This window comes from Penicillium robsamsonii (genome assembly GCF_028829455.1).
Source record: "Penicillium robsamsonii strain IBT 29466 chromosome Unknown utg000003l_segment0_segment0, whole genome shotgun sequence".
Lineage (NCBI taxonomy): Eukaryota > Fungi > Ascomycota > Eurotiomycetes > Eurotiales > Aspergillaceae > Penicillium > Penicillium robsamsonii.
The window spans coordinates 6,585,344-6,606,247 of record NW_026643221.1 but is presented as its reverse complement, the minus strand read 5'-3'; the positions used below and the strand labels follow the sequence as shown (position 1 = coordinate 6,606,247).

General features: G+C 48.4%; 11 protein-coding genes across 11 annotated transcripts; 6 read left to right on the top strand and 5 right to left on the bottom strand.

Annotated features, from left to right (window-relative positions):
* Nucleotides 1–25: 25 nt before the first annotated feature.
* Nucleotides 26–985, bottom strand: N7447_007263 (putative short-chain dehydrogenase/reductase family protein; the record flags this gene model as incomplete). The annotated part of the gene is made up of 1 exon (XM_057231525.1): nt 26–985. One exon carries the CDS (start codon nt 983–985, stop codon nt 26–28), a length of 960 nt encoding a protein of 319 aa, XP_057086615.1.
* Nucleotides 986–2,782: 1,797 nt separating this feature from the next.
* On the top strand, nt 2,783–4,751 carry N7447_007262 (cytochrome P450; the record flags this gene model as incomplete). The annotated part of the gene is made up of 4 exons (XM_057231524.1): nt 2,783–3,167; nt 3,225–3,802; nt 3,852–4,455; nt 4,561–4,751. The coding sequence occupies 4 exons, from the start codon at nt 2,783–2,785 to the stop codon at nt 4,749–4,751; spliced, it is 1,758 nt and encodes a 585-aa protein (XP_057086614.1).
* A 141-nt stretch (nt 4,752–4,892) lies between these two features.
* On the bottom strand, nt 4,893–5,868 carry N7447_007261 (class I SAM-dependent methyltransferase; the record flags this gene model as incomplete). Its single annotated transcript, XM_057231523.1, has 3 exons — nt 4,893–5,646; nt 5,719–5,748; nt 5,807–5,868. 3 exons carry the CDS (start codon nt 5,866–5,868, stop codon nt 4,893–4,895), a joined length of 846 nt encoding a protein of 281 aa, XP_057086613.1.
* Nucleotides 5,869–7,037: 1,169 nt separating this feature from the next.
* Nucleotides 7,038–7,647, top strand: N7447_007260 (uncharacterized protein; the record flags this gene model as incomplete). The annotated part of the gene is made up of 2 exons (XM_057231522.1): nt 7,038–7,147; nt 7,203–7,647. The coding sequence occupies 2 exons, from the start codon at nt 7,038–7,040 to the stop codon at nt 7,645–7,647; spliced, it is 555 nt and encodes a 184-aa protein (XP_057086612.1).
* A 316-nt stretch (nt 7,648–7,963) lies between these two features.
* On the top strand, nt 7,964–8,851 carry N7447_007259 (alpha/beta hydrolase; the record flags this gene model as incomplete). Its single annotated transcript, XM_057231521.1, has 2 exons — nt 7,964–8,443; nt 8,498–8,851. The coding sequence occupies 2 exons, from the start codon at nt 7,964–7,966 to the stop codon at nt 8,849–8,851; spliced, it is 834 nt and encodes a 277-aa protein (XP_057086611.1).
* A 191-nt stretch (nt 8,852–9,042) lies between these two features.
* On the top strand, nt 9,043–10,075 carry N7447_007258 (aldo/keto reductase family protein; the record flags this gene model as incomplete). The annotated part of the gene is made up of 2 exons (XM_057231520.1): nt 9,043–9,333; nt 9,389–10,075. 2 exons carry the CDS (start codon nt 9,043–9,045, stop codon nt 10,073–10,075), a joined length of 978 nt encoding a protein of 325 aa, XP_057086610.1.
* Nucleotides 10,076–10,243: 168 nt separating this feature from the next.
* On the bottom strand, nt 10,244–12,086 carry N7447_007257 (FAD-dependent oxidoreductase; the record flags this gene model as incomplete). Its single annotated transcript, XM_057231519.1, has 3 exons — nt 10,244–10,544; nt 10,600–10,876; nt 10,928–12,086. 3 exons carry the CDS (start codon nt 12,084–12,086, stop codon nt 10,244–10,246), a joined length of 1,737 nt encoding a protein of 578 aa, XP_057086609.1.
* Nucleotides 12,087–13,808: 1,722 nt separating this feature from the next.
* On the top strand, nt 13,809–14,912 carry N7447_007256 (Mitochondrial carrier protein; the record flags this gene model as incomplete). Its single annotated transcript, XM_057231518.1, has 5 exons — nt 13,809–13,853; nt 13,902–13,970; nt 14,018–14,161; nt 14,216–14,388; nt 14,447–14,912. 5 exons carry the CDS (start codon nt 13,809–13,811, stop codon nt 14,910–14,912), a joined length of 897 nt encoding a protein of 298 aa, XP_057086608.1.
* Nucleotides 14,913–15,007: 95 nt separating this feature from the next.
* Nucleotides 15,008–15,655, bottom strand: N7447_007255 (uncharacterized protein; the record flags this gene model as incomplete). The annotated part of the gene is made up of 1 exon (XM_057231517.1): nt 15,008–15,655. One exon carries the CDS (start codon nt 15,653–15,655, stop codon nt 15,008–15,010), a length of 648 nt encoding a protein of 215 aa, XP_057086607.1.
* Nucleotides 15,656–17,848: 2,193 nt separating this feature from the next.
* Nucleotides 17,849–19,012, bottom strand: N7447_007254 (Taurine catabolism dioxygenase TauD/TfdA; the record flags this gene model as incomplete). The annotated part of the gene is made up of 1 exon (XM_057231516.1): nt 17,849–19,012. The coding sequence occupies one exon, from the start codon at nt 19,010–19,012 to the stop codon at nt 17,849–17,851; it is 1,164 nt and encodes a 387-aa protein (XP_057086606.1).
* A 517-nt stretch (nt 19,013–19,529) lies between these two features.
* Nucleotides 19,530–20,783, top strand: N7447_007253 (Major facilitator superfamily domain general substrate transporter; the record flags this gene model as incomplete). Its single annotated transcript, XM_057231515.1, has 1 exon — nt 19,530–20,783. The coding sequence occupies one exon, from the start codon at nt 19,530–19,532 to the stop codon at nt 20,781–20,783; it is 1,254 nt and encodes a 417-aa protein (XP_057086605.1).
* Between the last annotated feature and the right edge of the window lie 121 nt (nt 20,784–20,904).

The following is a 20,904-nucleotide window of genomic DNA, read 5'->3' as shown; positions in this document are numbered from 1 at the left end:
AATTACATACAAGGAGGTGCAGGAACTAAGACACATTCTGCATAATCCCAGGATAAACACCCTCAAGGATCGACGACAGCTCAGCCCACAGTTTCTCACGGGCTTGGCGCCCCTCATCACTTCGCACGAAAGGTGAAAGGGCAGCGTTCTCCACAAGTCCATCTGTCATATATGCGCCGTGGCTTTGAACTCCAGCCGCAGCGCTCGCCACCAGCGTTCGAGATCCGACCTCAGTGGAGCGCGCCAATATCAGCTTAACCAGTTTGAACCCCAAGCCAAGATCCCGCCCTAGCTGGGAATGGCAGAGACCAGGGTTCAGCATATTGACGATCACCTCGGACTCACGCACCCGGTCAGCTAGTTCCTGCACAAGCAGCACTTGGAGTAGCTTCGATAATGGGTATCGCTCGGTCATCTTGGCTCTTGTTTGGTCGCTGACGAACTTCATTGGCTCGTCTTCCTTCCATTCTGGGAACTTGACCCATGCGTGTACTTCGCTTACAACAAAGGTAAGTCGTGGCGTGTGCGATGTGTTCTTTCGTCGTGTAGCTTTCAGGGTTGGCAGGAGGAGCAGGCCGAGCGATAGAGTGTTGATGACATTGACTGTAACGCTTCGCTCATAGCCTTCAGCAAGGCTAAATTCCTCTGTGGCGATTGCTGCGTTGAGGATGACTACGTCGAGCTGAGGGAGCTTTGAGGCACGCTCGCTGAACGCAAGGACTGAGGCGTTGGAAGACAGATCGACCTCCCACACTTCACAGACTCCTGGACGACCTGTGGACTTCTCAATGTCCTCCTTTGCCTGCTTGCCTGCAGGCACATTTCGAACACCAAGGATGACTTTTGCTGCGCCTAGTCGCGTGATGTGACGCGCAGCTTCCAGCCCTAAGCCGACATTCGCGCCGGTGATGAGCACCGTCTGATCTGCGAAAGACTCGGTTGGATACTTCGGAGTAACGAAGAATTGCGAGTAATAGAAACCCATGACTTATGTTCTGAATGTATGTTCAAAGAAAAAGCATATATGACGAAAAAAAACTGGAACCTGGGGATGGGATATAAATCGGAGATTACCGGGGTTAAGCTTGTTCAGATCCGGATAACCATATACATATTCAGTCACCATCGGAATTATTATTAAAGCCGAATAAACAATAAAGAATAAGTGAGAGGAATTAGCGAGGGCAATATGGCAGGAAAGTTAATTTTATGGTGCAAATGTCGGCACCTCTCATATCATTTAGGTCTCCACTGCCCAGACTGTAATGACGTGGATTACGAAGGGCAATACAGACATTTTTTTCTCTAACCGAACTATCCCTAAGGAGGGTATAGATTCGAATATATATGAACGTGAGGTGATCAAACAATTGACTCCATTCCTCTTACCAAGCATGACTTGAAAGTCTGCTATCGAAAGGTTCCGCCCGAGAGAACAGGAGAGAACAGGGGCAACATATAGATGACTGCAATCCAACAATTCCAAAGTCGAAATGTCTGTTTATCCCCTCGGACAGAACGAATCAGCAGAGTCCTCAAGGCCACCACCGTAGCAAATACCATGCTGATGGTAAACCAAAGAGATGAAACACCCCAAAACATCGGACACCATATTCCCCAACAGACCATAGGCAAAGCAATAGTCCATCGCGCCACATTATCACCCCATACAAGAGGCACCGTTCGCCGACCCCGCTTAGCATCGCCGAGTTGATCAGACATGTCCTGCAATTGGACGGTGGAGAAAATAATCCCGATGATGATGAGAAGCCACCACTGAGACCATCTATGGAGAGGGAATAACGAGCCACCTAGGGCCACTTCCATCGCTCCGGATGCGAAACAGGAATATCCCAGTCCGTTGATAATGTTCCGAATGACCGGGTTCTTGTCCGCGCCACCCCAATTATTATACCACACCCCTAACCATATTAAAGCCACAGAATGTCGGAAGCCGCCCGCGAATGTAAGGCTATATACCGGGGCAGATATATATAGAATGATCATGAGTCGTGTTCCATACTCGTGAGACATCCGACCGCGAGGAAAGGGCCGCCAAGACTTATTTAAACGGTCCTCCGCAAGGGCTCTTTCACCCCGTTGATTGTTGATGGCGAATGGGATTAAGTTCATCACAACCCATAGCGATGCCGCGAGAGCTCTTCCAATTGACTCCAGAGAATGGCTGATGGATTGTGGCGGGGGCAAAGCTCCTTGAATATGCGGGTCGTGTTTCGATGCGGCCCAGGCGTTTGTGATGCCGAAAATGATACTTGGTGCCACAATAGTTTTGAAATCGCTGAAGATGAAGAGCCATATCGTATATGAGTGGTACCACAGTGATGTCAATGCACTTTGAGCAGTTAAGACACATCGGTTCATGACTGATGAGTGTTGACGGCTTAATTGAATTGATCGTGTATGATACTGGCGTGAGTCGTGGATGCATGTCAAACGCGACGGAATTTGAGGGTTGGGACTGGAATTGAGAACTGGCGAATGGTTAAATAAGAGATGAAAATAAGAATCTGAATGTGATACACTTTTGAATGTGTCGGACATGGCATCAAACCTATGCTAAATAGAAAACCATCGACGCACTAGGATACCTAGATACCACCTGTTGGAAAAAGGTTAGTCATATCCTCCGATGGCTGAACATGAGTATTGTCTAACATTGCATTTTGATTTCTCTTTCTGTGACGTTCATACAAAGAACCCTGATCGTAGCCACCATACTCGTCCCACTTTGAAGAACAAAACAGCCATCAGTTCGATAATCATGTTAGCTCCAGGGGGAGTTGCAATTGTTACGGGGCTGCTGGCCCACCAACTTGTCTTTATTCACGGAGAATGGCACCTGAAGAGTCCCAGGGTCCTTGTTCTTCATCTTCTTTTTGGCACTCTATTATTTGCAAACCAGGCTTTTGGTCATGAAAGCGCCCAAGCCAGTTTGCTTAAGACAATATACTTGGCGGCATGTTACCTGTTGTCACTATTCACTAACATAACAGTATATCGACTCATATTTCATCGGTTGAAGAACTTCCCCGGCCCAAAATTAGCAGCAGTGACCAAATTATGGCATGTGTGGAAATGCCGGGACTCTCGTGGCCATCTCGTCTTGCAAGCCTGGCACGAAAAATATGGCGAATTCGTACGAACCGGTAAGAGATATCACAAGTCGAGTAGGAGTCCGTGATAACATTGGGCTGAATCTTCAGGTCCCGCTGAAATTACCATATTTCACCCCGAGGCCTACGAGGCGATGGATGGCCATGACAATAAAAATACACGCTCTGATTGGTATGACCTTCTATATCCTCGGATATCGTCAATTTTTACTCGCGACCGACAGCTGCATAATGAACGGCGGAAGGTGTGGGAGCAAGCGCTGAGCACAAAGGGTTTGGTCGACACCATGGTCCAAAATATATCGAAGACTGACAGTCGTTCAGCATTGCTCCAATATCATCGGCGGGTGGTGGAAAAGGTACAAATATTGGAAAGACTGGTTACTTTGGAACGATCACGCCCTGTCCTCATAAACGACCTGATGTATTTCTTCGCTTTTGACTCGATGGGTGATTTTGCTTTCAGCGAAGATTTCGGCATGATGAGGAACCAGAGGTGGCATTCGTCAATAGCCATGCTCCGCTCAGCGCTCACATTGCTGGGTCCACTCAGCCCTGCGATATGGATCCCGAGATTGGGGTTTGCATTTATTCCCACCGTGTGGAAGGTCCGACACTGGTTCCATATGCTTGAGTTTTGCGATCAATGCATGGCTCGACGGATGAAGGTATTAAACATCATACTGGTAATTGCGTTTGTGGCTAACATAGAGGTAGAAAACACCCCCAGATCGCGACATTGCGTCTTGGTTCATTGAAGACCACGCGAAACACGAATCAGATCCCACACGGGCAAAGTGGTTGAGCGGTGATACTGCAACGTTAGTTGTAGCTGGAAGGTCAGTAAGACTGGATATTATGAGACAACGGACTGATAGTTGCAGCGATACCACTGCACCGAGTCTAACCCTTCTCTTCTATTTTCTCGCTCGCTATCCCATACATACTGAGAGGATATATGAAGAGATACGCGAGGTTGATAGAGAGAGCCCAGCTGCCTTGGCTACGTTGCCACATTTGAATGGGACTATAAACGAAGCCATGCGATTGCTTCCTGCAGTACTAACATTTAGCTCTCGGGTAACTCCACCAGAAGGACTCACGATAGATGGCACGTTTATCCCAGGAAACACGAAGATATGTGCACCACGTTATACAATCGGTCGACGTGAGAATCTCCATATCCTCGCTTTGGTCAGAAATACTAAAGTGCTTCAAGTTGAGACAGCATATGTCCATCCCCATGAGTTCATTCCCGGGCGGTGGTACAGCCAGCCGGAGCTGATCAAGGATAAAAGGGCATTTGCTCCTTTTGGTGTCGGTAAGCGACAATCCTACCATTGACCCTGGTGATGAGATTCCCATGTGGCCAGCTGGGTTGCACGGGATTACAAGAGGCTCGTATGCTGAATTTCTGTTTCGCCAGGGCGTACAAGCTGTGTTGGCCGCCATTTAGCTCTTGCACAAATCCGTCTCGTAAGTGCTGCCTTGGTGTTTCGCCATCGGATCAAATTTGCGCCCGGTGAAAAGAATGGCGAGGCCGTGGAACGAGATATGAAGGACCAGCTGACTGCTCAGCCTGGTGCTTGTCGGCTTGTGTTTGAAAGTCGCGTATAAGCCATGCAAAATGAGACAGGGCTGGTAGTGAAGGTCATGAGTGCCAATAATTGTTCATTGATTTTGATTGACTTCTTTGAAAATTCCATGCGAGAAAGTGTCAGCTAGATACAACTTGCAGAAAAACTCTGTTCGCTGTTCTCATTCAGGCCGAAATCCCCAGGCAACGTGGATGTCATATGTAACATAACAACCTGAGTGAATATCCGCATAAGCCTTGTGCTCCAGATCTTCAATATGCTGCATAGGTAGCGCCCCATGCGTCCTTCTAGCAGAATGGAGACGCGCCCACGCGAACATCGCCCTCATTCCATTTGCAGTCAAGCGCGCGCGGGTATCATACACCCGTCCCGCAGAAACAGCCTCGGTATGAACATCTACAAGACCCGCAGCGCGCATCTCGGTCGCCAATCGATTCCAGCCATAGTCAAAGCGGGGTTTCATGGCAGTCATGTACATCAGTCCCATAGCACTAGCAGCGTCAGTCGTAGAATCAGGTTGACCGGGGAGGTGGCGAACGTTAGTAAAGTCGCACTCTTCCCACTGAATGGCTCCACCAGGTTTTAGGAGCCGAGAAAGATTGCGGACAGCTCTACCCCATTCGGGGGCTGTTAGACCGGCAGCGATCAGCCGAACATGCACGATATCATACTGTCCGTAGAGGTTGACTGGAACATCCTTGCGTGCGTCCAGTAGGTGCAAAGTCACGTTTCTGGGGAGTGTTCTGGCGGGTGGATAGAGCGAAGTTGATATGTCATAGCCATGTAGGATTGCATCGGGCCAGTCGTGGGCTAGGTCGCGCAGGAAGGCTGCAGTGCCCGTGGCGATGTCAGCGACTCGCGCGTGCGGGTGCATTTTGTCTCGAACGGACGGATGCAGCAGGTAGCCGATGTTTCTGTGTCAGCAAGAGTCAGTATGATTTGCTTGTGGGCTGTTTCGCCACACACGGCTCGGCGGGTTCTCTTACTCGGTAAGGAGATCGAATTGCTCGTCTAGTCTACGGAGCCGCCGATGTTAGTGTCCAGTATCTTTATTGGCTGTTGGTCGGTTCTTACCTTTGGGCTTCGGTGGAATCTCGCTGCATATTCTCCGCGTAGGTATCCCGAAAGATAGACATTTTGAAGGATCGTACTTTGGGTCAAACGGGAGGACGGCGATGTCTAGGAATGTACAGATAGAGAGAGGATATAGGAAGCGTTGGTGGGAAGATTGTGGTTTCGATGCTGTGGATGACAGGGTCTCTGTAATTTCCCAGAACAACCTTGGAGGTTCGGCCCTCACTACAGTCGCTAGGGTCTCACTCGGGTACTTCAGCTGAAATCCTGCTAATGTGCAAATTGGATGAAGTTGAGGTCAAAGCTTTCAGGTTGTACGAAATGAAGTCTACAGGGTTCATGGACACCTTCCCTATCAGACACTCTTCGCATGTGCTGTCCCCCAAATTGAACAACCATAGCAGATTGGTTGAAATTACGGCCCTTCTTGGGTTTGCAAATGCCATTGTTCTTTTCAACCTACCACTTTTGCTGTCAGGCTACATATATACCGTCGAACAACTTCCTTTATACTGTTAGACCTCGTCATTGCAATTGTTTCAAATATGATCCACTTGAACCATCGCTCTCCAGTTTTGATTGTATGGAGTTTAATATTTTTCTTTATTGCTGCAGTAGCCGTTGCACTTCGAGTTTCCTCCACATATATACGTCGTCGAGGCTTGAAAATCCATGATTATCTTGTTTTCTTCTCACTGGTGGGTGTGACTGGATGCCTACATCTTCAGCCCGCTGATGGTAGCCTCAGGTGCTATTGACCGGTTATGTGGTGGATATGCTAATTGGTAGGTTGATCCGATCTACGCGGAAACCGGAGCTGAGACTTCATACTAGGGGCTACAACGGCTGGCTATGGCGGCCATACGGCGACCATGGCTGTACGCAACCCGGGAGAGTTGACTAGTGCATTGAAGGTACTTTGTCTGTGTCCTTGAACGTTCATGCGAGGTATTGACCTACTTAGATTTTCTGGGCATCAGAATGGATGTGGGCCACCTCAACAGTCTGCTTTAGACTCGCCATTCTAATTTTATATATCGAGGTTTTCCCAGGAAATCAAAAATTCTTCTGGTGCGCAACTGGAGTGGGATGTCTTGTCTTGCTATACTGGATATCTGCAATCTTGACCATCGCTTTGCTCTGTCGTCCGGTCGCCTACAATTGGGACCGAACAATTCCAGGGAGCTGTGGAGATATTCTCAAGATACAGTATGCATCTGCAGGGTTCAACATGGGGATTGATTTGGGAGTCGTGTTGCTACCGCTTCCTATTGTCTGGCGGCTACAAATGTCGAGTCGCAAGAAGACTGGCGTCACAGCATCTTTCGCGATAGGCATCCTGTAAGTCTCCCATGAACTCTGTCCCGTTTCATATTTAGTCGCTGACCGCAAGTAGAACGGCCGGTATCAACCTGGGCCGCATTGTTCAGACCAAATTGTGTCCCGCTGACGACCTCATCTACTGTCTCAGAGACTCCTCTATTCTCATCATGGCAGAAATTACGGCCGGAATCTTGGTGGCCTGTGTTCCAACATTTGGACCCTTATTGTTTCGCGGGCGAAGCGTGCGTTCAGCGCGACCACATCATTTGCCTACAATTGGGTCACCTCGAATACGCCGTCGTCCAAAATTCGATTCTCTACTTTCTACATTTGACCACAGTCACAATGATCGCGAAGAGCGAGGACATGCAATGGAAGTGGAGCCTGATGCGCCCACATCGCATGTCGGGACTGGAGCTGAGAATGAAGCTCCAGACACGGGCATTATAGTGACGCGCGACCTCGATGTGCATAGTCTCAATGTGCTCCCTCGGGTGTGTGAAAACGATACTGTTTGAAAAGCAGTCATTCTGTCAGAGATCAATATGAGGCATGTGGATGCACGTTTCCATCGGGAGATCTGCGCTGCTCCGTACTGCTGCTCCACATATCAGGGGACTGTGAACTTCCACACCGAACAGACGCTTACGCTCCGTAATGCATGTCAGATTTGTATCACCTTGAAATTAGTGGATTAAAATACCTGAGATAAACCAATTGGATCCTTGTCAAACTCTTAAAATTGTCAGGCATCAATCTAAGGCCAAAACCACATGCGGGGAACATTGCCTTGCCCTTTTTTGCCTTACAACTTTTTCTCCTTCGCAATTAACCATGGATTCCTTCGCGATTGTCATTTGCCATGGCTCCTATCATACTCCCGCCCCATATCAAGCTCTTGTTGATGGCTTGACTGAAAAGGGTATTGAAACCTATTGTCCCCAACGGCCCACTTGTGATCTCACTCAACTCAATGTCGGCAACCCGAGTAATCCGGATTTTGATCGTAGGGCTCCCCCAGGAGGCTATCCACTCCCTGCAGATGATGCGACAGATATTGGGCTGTTGCTTGACAAGTTGATTGCACAAGGGAAATCGGTGCTACTCGCAGGACACTCCTCCGGTGGTTGGGTCGCCGCCGAGGCTGCACACTCTTCGCGCCAAGCTCCCGTTCGCGCAAGGGACGGAAAGACTGGGGGTGTCATTGGGATCTTTTTCATCGGGGCATTCATTATTCCACAAGGCCAATCAGTGCATTCATTCTTCTATCCTGCAGAAGGCGAAGTTATCACACCTCCATTTATGCGATTCCACGTGGGTTTACCAGTGAACCAACCTATATTTGTACACACTGACGGTTAATAATAGAAACATGGCGTTCATGGCCTTGGAACCTTGGTTGACCCTGAACAATACCTCTTCCACGATGTTGATGCAGCGACCGCGAAGAAATGGACAGCCACGTTGACAGCAGCTCCTGTTATGAATAGTCCTCTTACCCACTCTCCGTATGATGCGCTTCCGTGCGCCTATCTTGTGTTGGAAAAGGACCGCATGTTGCCCAAAGAGTATCAAGAGAAGATGGCAGCGAGTCAGAAGAGGCCATTCACGATCTACCGTGCACCCTGCAGTCACTCGCCGCACCTTAGTTGGACAAAGGAGCTGGTTGCGAAGATGGAGGAATTTGGAAACCAGGCTCTAGCTAAAAGCAAAGCAGATTAAGTGTTCAGAAATAAATTCCTGAAAATATATAGCAAATGAGTTACACTTGAACAATCCAATGTTTGACAAGTGGCAAGATGTTTGTGCAACGCGCCTTCCAGGTCAAACACTCCTTTCCACTTCCTCATTTCTCCATCTCTCAAATCATTCTCAACTGTTTCAACTACTGCCATCACTTCTTCCATTCAGCCATGGATACCCCTCGCTATGTATTCGGCGCCCAGGGATTCGGTGTGGCCTGGACGGCTGACAACGTTGACCACCTGATGACGAGTCTCACAGAGGCTGGAATCAATCAATTCGACACGGCTGCCCTGTATCCCGCCTCAAATCCTGGGTCATCTGAGGAACTACTCGGCAACAAGAAGCCAGTCAATGCAGTCATCGATACAAAGGTTCTCTTCATTGGCGATGACTCTTTGTCCTTCAAAAATATGGGCGCCTCTATCAAGGGCAGTTTAGAGCGACTGCAGGTCAAGAAGGCGAGTAAAAGATGTGTACTTACTATCATGATACTAATGTGGTTAGTTAATCTAGATTCGCACCCTCTACGCTCATGCCCCAGACCGTACGACTCCGATTCCGCTGCAAGCTGCACACTTCGACCATTACTACCGTGAAGGGTGCTTTGAAAGGCTGGGTCTCTCCAACTACAGCCCCTCTGCGATCCGCGCCTGGATGGAAGTCGCAGTGGAGGAAAACCTGATTATGCCATCTGTTTATCAAGGCCAGTACAACGTCTTCTGCCGGGGCTACGAGGATGATCTCTTTCCCGTACTTCGTGAGTTTGGTATTGACTTTGAGGCAACCTCGCCGTTAGCGGGTGGATTCCTCACAGGGAAGCTTTCATATTCTCCATCGCCTGAGCAGTTGGAGGGTACCCGCTTCGAGGTCGGCGAAGGTAACATGCTGGGTGCAGTTTACCGCATGTGGTACGACCAGCCCATTTATCATCAAGCGATGCGATCCTTGGACAATATTGGTAAAAGGCTGGGGACTACGGGGGCCCAATGCGCCCTTCGCTGGTTGCTCTTCCATTCAAACCTCAAGGATCCCGACCGAATTGTCATCGGACCTAGCACTCTGGAGCAGCTCCAAGACTATGTCGACGCCCGGAAGGACGGGCCACTTTCAGATAATGCAGCACGTGGCATTAGTTCCCTTTGGCCGACCCTGAAGGGAGTTGCGGCCACGATGATTGAGAAGGGATGGTGGTCTCTGTGATAATGTGTTTAACCTTCGGGAGATCGTGACCGAGTTGTCCAGGAAAAGAAACTCAAGTGGGTGATATGTTGTTATTCATAAGCGGTCGGCTGGACCAGAAATATGCATTCATATTGTTAAGCTTACAGATGCACAAGGGCATATCCCGGTTTTCCATCATGCGTATGGTCATCCCTTCTGATAACTTTGCGATCTGCACAAGCGACCATTCTCAGTCACTGTCCAACCCTCACTACCCACAGCCTTGAAAGCGTAAAACCTGCTGTCGGGATCATATTTTCTCTTAATTCCTAGTAAATCATCATAGTTATCCCCATGAAGCACCTGCTGCCAATCTCTTTGATTTGGATCGGCTTCATTCAAATATGCGCCGCTTCCAGGTGTCAATCCTTCTAGCGGGGGCATAAGAACATCGGTAATGAGCTGCTGGCTAGCGATATCGCCATCCCAGTCAGCATAGTCGAACGTCCTGGATTACGATTAATGAAAGCTTGTATAAGTCTGGAAAGAAGTAAAATACATACGCTCCAATGACAACATTCATCAGCGCATCTCGCCAGGCTGGATTAACACTGTTGTCAGGATATGGAACTCGAGAAGAGTTGACCGTGATTCCTGATATGAGCAATCCGGTATTCCTTTCCACAATATCACGGAATGTGGTAGTTAGATCTGTCAGATTCTGCTCAACTACAGATCTTGGAATTAGGCGGCCACCGAGAAGTTGGTCAGTGATGTTGTCCGGTGGGCTCATCGTCTGGAATGCGTCGTAGTACGTCGGGAAATCGTCCACATAATATGCTGTCCAACCTCTGTAAGTGTTCATTCCAAATCTGTGTCATCATTACTCACTGTGCTGTATGTTGTTTTGTTGGAGGAATACAATTAAGGGACTAAAAAGAGAATCGAAAAGTGTTGATGTGCCACCGGGAATGGTAGTAGGCGTCATTGCCAGTGTGGTGTTACTTAACCACCAAACACCCGCACCTCCAGCGTCCCCGATCGAGGGAAGAATCGATACGAACATCTCAACCGCTGCAAAGAATGTATCTCGCGATACACCTGTGTCGGAGAATGAAAGGTTACCCGATGTCGTCGGCAGCTCAGGGTAAGCCTTGCTAGTCATCGACACCACCACGCCGTACGTTCCTCCACCTCCGCCCGCCAGAGCCCAGTAGAGATCTCGATAATCTGTTGGAGAAGCGGTTACCAGATCCCCATTTGCAAGAACAACCTCCCATGCTAGGACCTGGTCAGCGGCCAGCCCTACATGGGACACCAGTTGGCCATGCCCGCCGCCTTGCGAATATCCCCCAGCCAGCCCGATCGTTGAACAGCTGCCGCTCACGATAACAAGTCCAGCGCTATGAGCCGCGTCACTGCCTTCAAATGACTGAACCCCAGCTCCCACCTTTATCGCTTTGCCTGAATAGTGCGGTGAGCTGTAGTCCACGATGAAAATATCTTTCATGCTATGCATCCAGATCGCAAGGCCTCCAGCTCCAGTCGACCTCCCAAGTAGGTCGTGTCCTGTATTGCGGATGACAAGGCGGATGTTGTGACGAGCTGCAAAATGAATTGTATTCTGGACGTGTGCGGCGGTTGTGGCCTTTACGCTGTACTGGACGTAATTCCCGATCGTGCATGGTGAAGTTTTCGACGAGAAGGGATCGCAGCTTAGATTTGTGAAGATGGGGGCCATGACTGATGAGGGGCTTTCATAGTGTGTAGCTGGGAAGCCCCAATCGGACTGGAGTTGGGCGCATTGCGATTCATTGTACGTGGTGAACGAGTCGATGTGACAGACGCTAGCGATCGGGACTGTCGCAATCAACTGTCCGTCCACTGTTTCGTTGAATCGAGCCCATATTTGGTTTTCAGGCCAGCAGGGATCTTGCAGCATGCAACGGCAGGCCGGCGAGGTTGTGTGGTTTTCCATTGAAAGGCCAAAAACGACAGTCGCGATAAGAAGGAGGCGGCTCTGTCTCCATGCGAGACAGTGGCTGGCCATTGTGAAACTCGGAATTGGGCTCGTTTGCCCCTGGAATTGGCAGATTGTATACTTATCTCAGACGTATGGGGTGAATGCATGACACCTTTAAAGTCAACTCAGCTTTGCACTCAAAGACAGCGCGCACCTGATTGAATATGAGACGTGAGGAAACACTTGTCCGCTGCTCATCTGCATGTGTCTAAGTGACAGAGGCTCCCGCTAAACTTAGACTGCCCAAGCTTGGTGTAACTAATCAGGGGACACGTAACACTTGCAGAGATGAGTAAAGGCGAATGTCCTTTTTAGTATAAAGATAACTCGAAAGTGAAACTTCAGGGATTGTGCTTATTATCTTTGATGATTCAATTTTGCTGCTTGGCCCGACTTACACCATGGAGTTTCTAGCTAGGTTCCTTGTCTCTATATAAACTGCTCTATATATCAGACGAACCAGATCGGGGCTTTCAGCATCTATCTGCCATTTGATGTTCGCTTTGTGTACATTGAAGCCTTGAAAGCCAGACGTTTAGTTCAGTTCATCTTATATAAAGGCTGCCCACCTAGGTCGAAAGGACATCCTCCAGCCTTGCACAGCATGTCATACCTCGCAAGCAAATATGGACTTGACATATTGTATATATAACAGCACCAGTGAAGGGAGGATAGTATAATTATCTGTGTAATAACTTAAATTATACTAACATCTCAGATTTGTCGGCATAATTGGCCCAAGCATCCAAGCTCTGCGCGTCGTCTAGTGGTTTTCCAATTTATCTCGCGCGACCATCTGGGACAACACTCTGGGCGAGGCACGCCCATCAACTCTAATCTACCTACCCATCCCATCTAGCGCAGCGAGAACATTCCCCACGATCCTCCTACCCAATGTCCAACTCTTCGTCTCAATCGCCTACTTCATGCTCAATGGCCTACTTCATGCTCAATGGCCTACTTCATGCTCAATGCCCTGCTGACCGCTATGCTCAGAGCCATGGAATACAACAACTACGCGAGGAATCGCAAACTACTACACTCCCTTTGATCTAAATGGCGAGCCTATCAATTTCCTGGACTTTAACACATGTGGTTACTCATCTGTTGCTACGTTGTTCGGTATTATCCTCGGGGGTTTGCTACTTCTCGTCCCAATACTCCTGAGCCTGCGCCGTTTTGAATGCTCGATGCCGCTAGTGGTACAGTGTAGTGCCGCTATTAGTGCTGCCTGCAATCCTACGACATCCAGCATGGACGACAACGCTAACCATGCGCTCAAACCTGTGCAGTGAGGTGAGAATGAGATTCCGGGCACCTACTTGGATCGAGGCCTGATGGTATTTTCACATCGGATTGATGGGGATGAGGATGCCAGTGGGAGAGGGTGGGGGTGGAAATGAAGAGCTGCAACAGATGCTGACGAAGACCCTAATGGTTTGACTCGCACTGGTGCTGCGAAACCGCACCTGTATAATTTTACTTTTACGTCGGAGCTTGTGTGTGAACCGAGGAAGGGGCGCGTTTATATTTAACGCTCTACCTTTTTTTTGGTTTATTTAGGGGTGATAACAATGCTGTGTGTGTGATCCAAGATAAAAGATTCTGGCCAGTTGATGCGATATTCTCGGCAACTCCCTCTCCGTTCGCCCCCGTCTCCCCGCATATCGGGGGATGATCCCCCGTTCCTCCTCACAGAAGACACCACATATAAGTCCTCAACCGGTAGAAGCTACTACTCATTACACCATGTCTAGGCCTACCAAATCAGGGCCCGAGGCACAAAATGCGAGGGTAATATATTTCATTGTGCATTTAGATACTCCAACTAACTTGGTCCAGTTTCATACGCCCCAGTGGGTGTCCCTTGTGGCCGGAGGCATTGCCGGTGGAGTGGAAGCAGCTACAACGGTCAGTTTCTTCAATGCACATAACTGCCCAGTAACTGACCATTACAGTATCCATTTGAGTATTCAAAAACACGTGTTCAATTGTTGAACGACAGCGCTATCAGGACATCCAACCCACTCAGTCTCATCATCCAAGTTGCAAGACAGGAAGGTGTCGGTGCTTTGTACACAGGGTGCTCAACTCTTGTCATCGTTGGTCTATTCACTCCAAATTATTATTGACATAATATTGACCAAACTCTGTAGGGAACTACAGCAAAAGCCGCCGTCCGGTTCGTGTCATACGACACGATCCGTAATTCTCTTGCAGATGATCGCGGCGTTCTCTCAGCTGGCCGGGGGATGCTTGCTGGGATGACTGCCGGCGCTGTAGAAAGTGTCCTAGCAGTAACACCGACCGAGAGAATTAAAACAGCATTGTAGGTATCTCCTACCATTTACGGTTCGTGGTATTTGAGCTGATCGATCCCGCCACAGAATCGACGATGCAAAAGGCGCTCGCCAATTCAAGTCGAGCATACATGCGATCCAAGTGCTAGTGCAAAGGAATGGTATCACCGAGCTATATCGTGGTCTTTTCTCCACGATGATGAAGCAATCGGCTACTTCTGCTGTTCGTATGGGAACGTACAACGTGCTCAGGGAGGCCACCAAGGCTAGGGGCATCAAGCCAAACATGTTCACAACCTTCGGGATTGGTGCCTTGGCAGGTGTAGTCACTGTCTACGCTACACAACCATTTGATACCATCAAGACACGTGCGCAGGGTGTGCAGGGAGCTGGCATCGTTGAGGCCTCCCGGAGCGTGATTCGTGATTATGGGATTCGGGGATTTTGGAAGGGTAGCTCCATGAGACTGGGCCGGCTTCTGTTAAGCGGTGGCATTGTATTTTCTGTGTATGAAGAAGTAGCTGCCATTCTATCTCCGGGGACGCGTCGATAGATCTCAACAACCGAGAAAGCCTGTACATTCGCCTATGTATCAACTAGACTATATAGATTGGCTTTGAAACCGATAGAAATAATATAGGCACATGGTCACAGAACAGGAGTAGTGTAAATCTCAATGGAAGCTCTTTTCACGGTATTCCTCCAGCCAGGAAAGCGCGCCCGTGGGATAATCGAAATCCGGTCGCCCCCTTGAAGATTTTGCATCCAGTGGAGTTTCTGGTCCCTCTGATAGGTAATCCGATGACACGCGGTTTCGCGTTTAGCATGAACATTGGTCGCCAGACGTAAATTTTCATCCTTGGAGATATCATCTCGACCCGGTGGTCTTTCTATACCTAGATCGAACCATGTCCAAGAGTTTCTGAATGAGCCATGATCTTCGCGATAGCTGCTCCATCCTTGGTCATGGCTCCAGATGTCGATTCTTATCTCTTGAACGGGAAATCGCTCGCCTTGAATGGGCTCGGATGTCAAATATGGAATTCGATCGCGACAGTCGTCTTCAGTATAGTCCATACTGTCTTCTCTGTAGACGGCAGATAATACCCAATATTCTGCGAATTCCAGAATCTCTAGGACGAGTTCAGACGGCAACTTTTGTCGGAGAATGTTGAAACTCTCGACGGCATCTGCTGACTTCCTTGGGTAGTAGGTGTTGTATTCTTCATCGGAAGCTGAAGCTCCATTTTGGACAGGGTTGAGATACCCAGAAGCCGTGGAGTATGAGGATCCCATGGCGACCAAAAGATGTGACGTGTGTAGGCTCGGGGCCCCTCAGCTGAAAGTGTTTTAGCTTGGCTCGTGGCTTGGCATTGAGCTTTGGCTATGCAAGTATGATAGGGGCACAAATAATTTTCAAGCCTCAAGTTAATAACTCAAATATAGGCAATGGAAGATATATTTATGGTGTTTCAAGTCGTAGAGACTCAACGAACAATGGGTTTATAAGTTCATAGCATACACGGCGATATATATCCTTGGTCGTCGAACATAAATTTATAGTTTCTTGGGGGTTCTTAGACACCCTAGCAGGTATCTTTCCACAAGATATATATAGTTTTTACTGTCTGCCCTAACGTGAAGTTCTTCAAAAAGTCTCATTATACTGGGGTCCTGCCAGGGAAGGGGTGCCAGTAGATGGCTCGTCATCCTTTCTACTTACTGGCTTTCGAAGCAGGCGCATCAGTGGAGTATTCCTATAAAATAGTTGATAAAGACCCCTTTTGTTATATGCCCCGATCTGGGACTAGAGATTGCCTGGAGTCACGAATAATGGCTTTTCGTTTATTGCGAGTGGTATTTGAGACATGCAACGAGCCAAGACCAAGATATGGCAAAGTTTCCATATTTTCCGGAGCCAAGCTGGTGCTCTGCCTTCTTCGAGTTGAACTGGACATAATTAGCATCACTATGGAAAGAATGAGTGCGCTAAAACTTCTGCATCTGCCGCCTAACCAGCGGAAATTCATGCAAGTACCATTGTACATAACCGTGGGCACTCCGGCTATATTGTAAGTGAAAACTACACATGACTTGAAGATACCCTCGTACTGCCGACAGTGCCTACACTCTTGCCCTTCTGGTGCCACCGCTCTAATCTGTTGCCCAAGTGCTGCATGTTTCTGTGCTCATCTGACTAGATGTTGGAGACCGTGGGCCTAGTCTAGGGGCCGAGAAGTGGAGGCACTTGTTTCTGCAATATGTTGCATTATGGAAGCTAGCGGACCTATTGGGCTGAGTTGGGTCGCATCAACGTTATCTTTGTCTGTGAGGCCTATTATGTCTAGTAAAAGTTCAAAATCTTGCCTCAAATGATTTAAGAGAAACGTAAGGTCAGTAGAAGAAGCGACATTGGTATTCAAATTTTTGTGCCCTAAGGTTTCATATAGAATAGCGAGTGAGTATTAGAATCCCTCATTTTGGGTTGTCTATGGGAACCACTATAATTTTCGATTCCTTGGAGGACATGTCGATGGAGCAATGAACGATCAATGATTGATGAGGTATCCATGTAGCGAACACTGAAAGCCCTCAAATAAAAAGGGAAAAAAACGGAGAAAACAGATATATACGAAAGGAAAGAGAGCCCATGTCATAATTCCACCACAATATTCTATTTTATATGTACAGGCGGGATACCATACAGCCCACGAGATTATGGAGTGATAACTGCATCATGGGTTGAAGTGAAGCAAACAATCAACTAGATAAATGCATAACACGTAGATGCTTACTGGGGTAGCTTCATCACCTGCTGTTCTGCATCCTCCTAGGTATAGCCAATGCCTCGTCCATGCTCTAGCCCAAAGCCTTTCTGTTAGTTAACATCTCCATTGAGTATCAATAAAAGGTGTTATCAAGCTAAATTCTCGCGGTTCTTTCCAAATCACATCTAGCAACTAAGCGGGATCATGCTAGGGCGCATATCGATCTATCATTGGCACCATCAATTCTTTCATGCGTTGAGTTTCTACACTAACGTTCTGTCTTGCGTACGTACACTCTCTTGTTATACTAGTGGAAGATGTTGGTGAACTTGGTAAAGTTTGATTTGGTGGACTTCTCCAAATCATCTCCATAACTCCATGAAATATTGGTTTGCGACGGCATTTCGTAGAACGGGAGCTGTGCCTTGCCTCCTTTCCGGACTGCCCTAGGAATAGCCCCACTATCTACTTGGCTAATGTCGCCATTCTCGGCGTGATGATATACTTCATAGCATTTGAAACTGGGATCTTTGTTTAAAAAGAGTACAATTAACCGACTAGATGGTTGCTATAGCTCGGATTGACACCGGACGTAAAACAACAAAAGATGCATGACTTCAAACCCCAAACAAGGAGAGCGCATTAAGATTCGTACAGATGGTCCCAATCAGACAGTCTCTCGTAACTCGACCAGTACTGTGTACTCCCCCCAAAAAGCGGTTCAATCGAGTGCTTGCACAACTTGCGCCCAATCCCCAAATCCATAAGCCCCCGGCACGCTTTCACCATCAAATAGACTTGCCATAATCACTCGATCAGATTGCTCCCCTTGCCATGGCTCTCTACCATGTTGAGCAATGATGTTATCATAAACCAACACATCACCCTCCTGCCAACGATGCAAGACCCGAATCTCATCCGTGATCTTCGCCAGGTGTGCAAGATACTTGTCAGGAATAGGCGTCCCATCCCCAAAGAGCTGTTGCGTGACCTTCGTGCGCGCTTCGGTGTCAAACTGTGTACGTTTCCAATAGGCTGCCAGCCCAGTAAAAAGAGTCGGTAGATTTGTACCGGGCTGCGTTCGAATGACCGGTAGCCGGTGCGTCAAGACAAGGCCATCATCAGTCCACTCCCATGTTGTATGCTCCCCTCTGCCGTAGCGGGCAATTTGAGCCTCGATCTTGCGGCGTTTTGTCTCTTCGTCGTCACCGTCTTGAATTTCCTTGCCAAAGGCCTGTTTGAGTGTGGATCCCCCTTCATACTGCTGCTCCACTCGGTAGGTCACTTTGCTTAGAACTCCTTTCTCTGCTAGTTCAGCGATAAATTCTGGGATTTCTTGCTGTGCGCGGTTGAACAGTTCCAACGAAGAAGAGATCGGTGATTCGCCGCCCTTGGACGGTGCATGATGCCCATAGAAAAAGATATACTCGGGCGCATGTGGTACTTGCGGTGACTCGTTGTGGCTATATATCAGGACCTCCTTGGGCGCTTCGTTGGCGGGCGCGACATTTGGTGCAAGAAGTGGTCTATCGACTACAATGCCAATAATCTCGTGTGGTTTGTAACCGAAGGCATGCGCGAATTTGCTGAAGTCTTCTGCATTGTGGATAGGTAGACCGCGAAACAGCAGCGTGCCATGCGTTGCGAGCTTCTTGGTCAAAATGCCGTCTTTCTCTTGGAGAGTCTTGATTGTTTCGACCACAGCATCGAGCGTTGCCTTGGCGTCGGCCTTGGTGGGTCGCAGCGCAAGTGGGATAACTGTGTTCTTAGGATGCGGAGATCCGAGAATACGTTGGTTGGAAGTTGGGAGGTCAAAGGATTCAAATGCGACGATAGAGTCCAACTGAAGCTGGCTGATTTGCAGCTCTTCGGTAGTTGTTGCCATTGCTGAAGGTAATTGTAAGATAAGTGATTGAGCTATAGTTCAAGCGCATACATTTGTAGTTAAAAGCAAAAGCACGACCCCTCACAAATGCCGAGATAGCGGGATATTATTGGATAGCTTTGCCATGATTCGTGATACAAGACACCTTTCAAGCCCATTATGGCCTCATCATCAATTGCCGAGCGATAACGTGATTATGCCATGCACGTATAGTGTTACGTGCTTGTCTGGGCATCGTCTCGATAAACAGGGTATACGAGGTTTTTCCATTATAAAATAAACTTGCTACCTCCTGTGTATAGTATGGATCACATTTGCGGTGATTCTATCATCTGCACTCCACACTGTAATTATGTCCGCAGCCTCAGTGAATTCCGATGCCAAAACCAATATATCCACGACTGTGGAAAGCCAAGATGAACACCCACCACCTCGTCCCAAATTTTTTTACAGTACACTTTTTCAGATCCTGGTAGTAGGATTATGTGCATTCTGTGCGCCAGGGATATGGAGTGCAATGAATGGTTTGGGTGTGGGCGGATCCCAGAGCCCAGATTTGGTCAACACAGCCAATGCCTTACTATACGCCTTCATGACAGTGACCTGTTTTGCAGGTCCATTCATCACAAATGCGATTGGCTTTCGGTGGACCCTGACATTGGGGTCGCTTGGATACCCACTCTACGCAGCGGGATTGTATTTGAACAATCGCACTGGCGCAACATGGCTTGTGTATCTCGGATGTGTTACTTGCGGTATCAGCGCTGGTTTTTTTTGGAGTGTTGAGGGCGCTGTCGCCACAGGGTACCCCGAGCAACACAAGCGTGGTCGCTACATTGCGACCTGGTTCACGTTCCGCAATTTTGGCAACATCATCGGTGGCGCCGTCTCTTTGGGGATAAACCACAGCGTCAATCACCGCGGACAGGTTGGGTACCAGACGTATCTCGCATTCATTGCCATCCAGTGTCTTGGCCTGGTTATTGGACCTCTCTTGTCAAACCCAGAGAAAGTACAAAGAGATGATGGAACACGTATCGAGGCCCCCCGTGGCATCCACTGGCGTGATGAGCTCCGGGCGATGTGGCGGCTGGCAAGGAGCAGGTCAATCTTGCTCCTGGTCCCGCTCTTCTGGTATTTCGGCTGGATCCAAGCATATCCTGGCACATATCTCGCGACCTACTTCACGGTTCGCGCTCGGGCACTCGGAAGCTTCATGTCTGCTGTGGTGGGAACACTTGCCACCTGGTTGGGTGGGTCGTTGGTGGATCTGCCTTGGTTGAAGAATCGGAAACATAGAGCAATAGTCACATTCATCGTGATCGCACTCATGAACAGTGCGACGTGGATTTGGGCGGTCATTATTCAAAACGAGTACCGACATACCAACCCCGTATTGGATTGGGGCGACCAGAGCACCTTCGGTCGTGGCTTTGGCCTGTATCTCTTTGAACGCATCAGTCTTGGCTTGGTCGAAAATTATATATACTGGTGTATCGGAAATCTCTCGGACTCGCCCGGCGATCAAATCCGATACAGTTCATTGCTTCGGGGGATCGAAACCGCTGCAGTAGCAGTTGGATTTGGCGTCCAGGCTGTGCCGACAGCGTTGATTGCAACGGCGAGTATTAATCTCGGCCTGTGGTTCATCGCCTTGCCTTTCAGTTATTATGCTACCCTTCAGGTCGTTCGAAAGTTCGAATTGTTGGAGAAAGGAAAGCAGAGTCCGGATGGAAGGGATAGAGTGGCTGAACAGGTGGCTGAACGATGAACATTACAATATCAAGCTTGACCTGAGTGTTCTTTTTACCTACTTCCAAAATATAAATATATCTAACGCTCCAATTATTTTACCATATTCTGAAGCATTTTTATGTCATCAAGATAGAGGT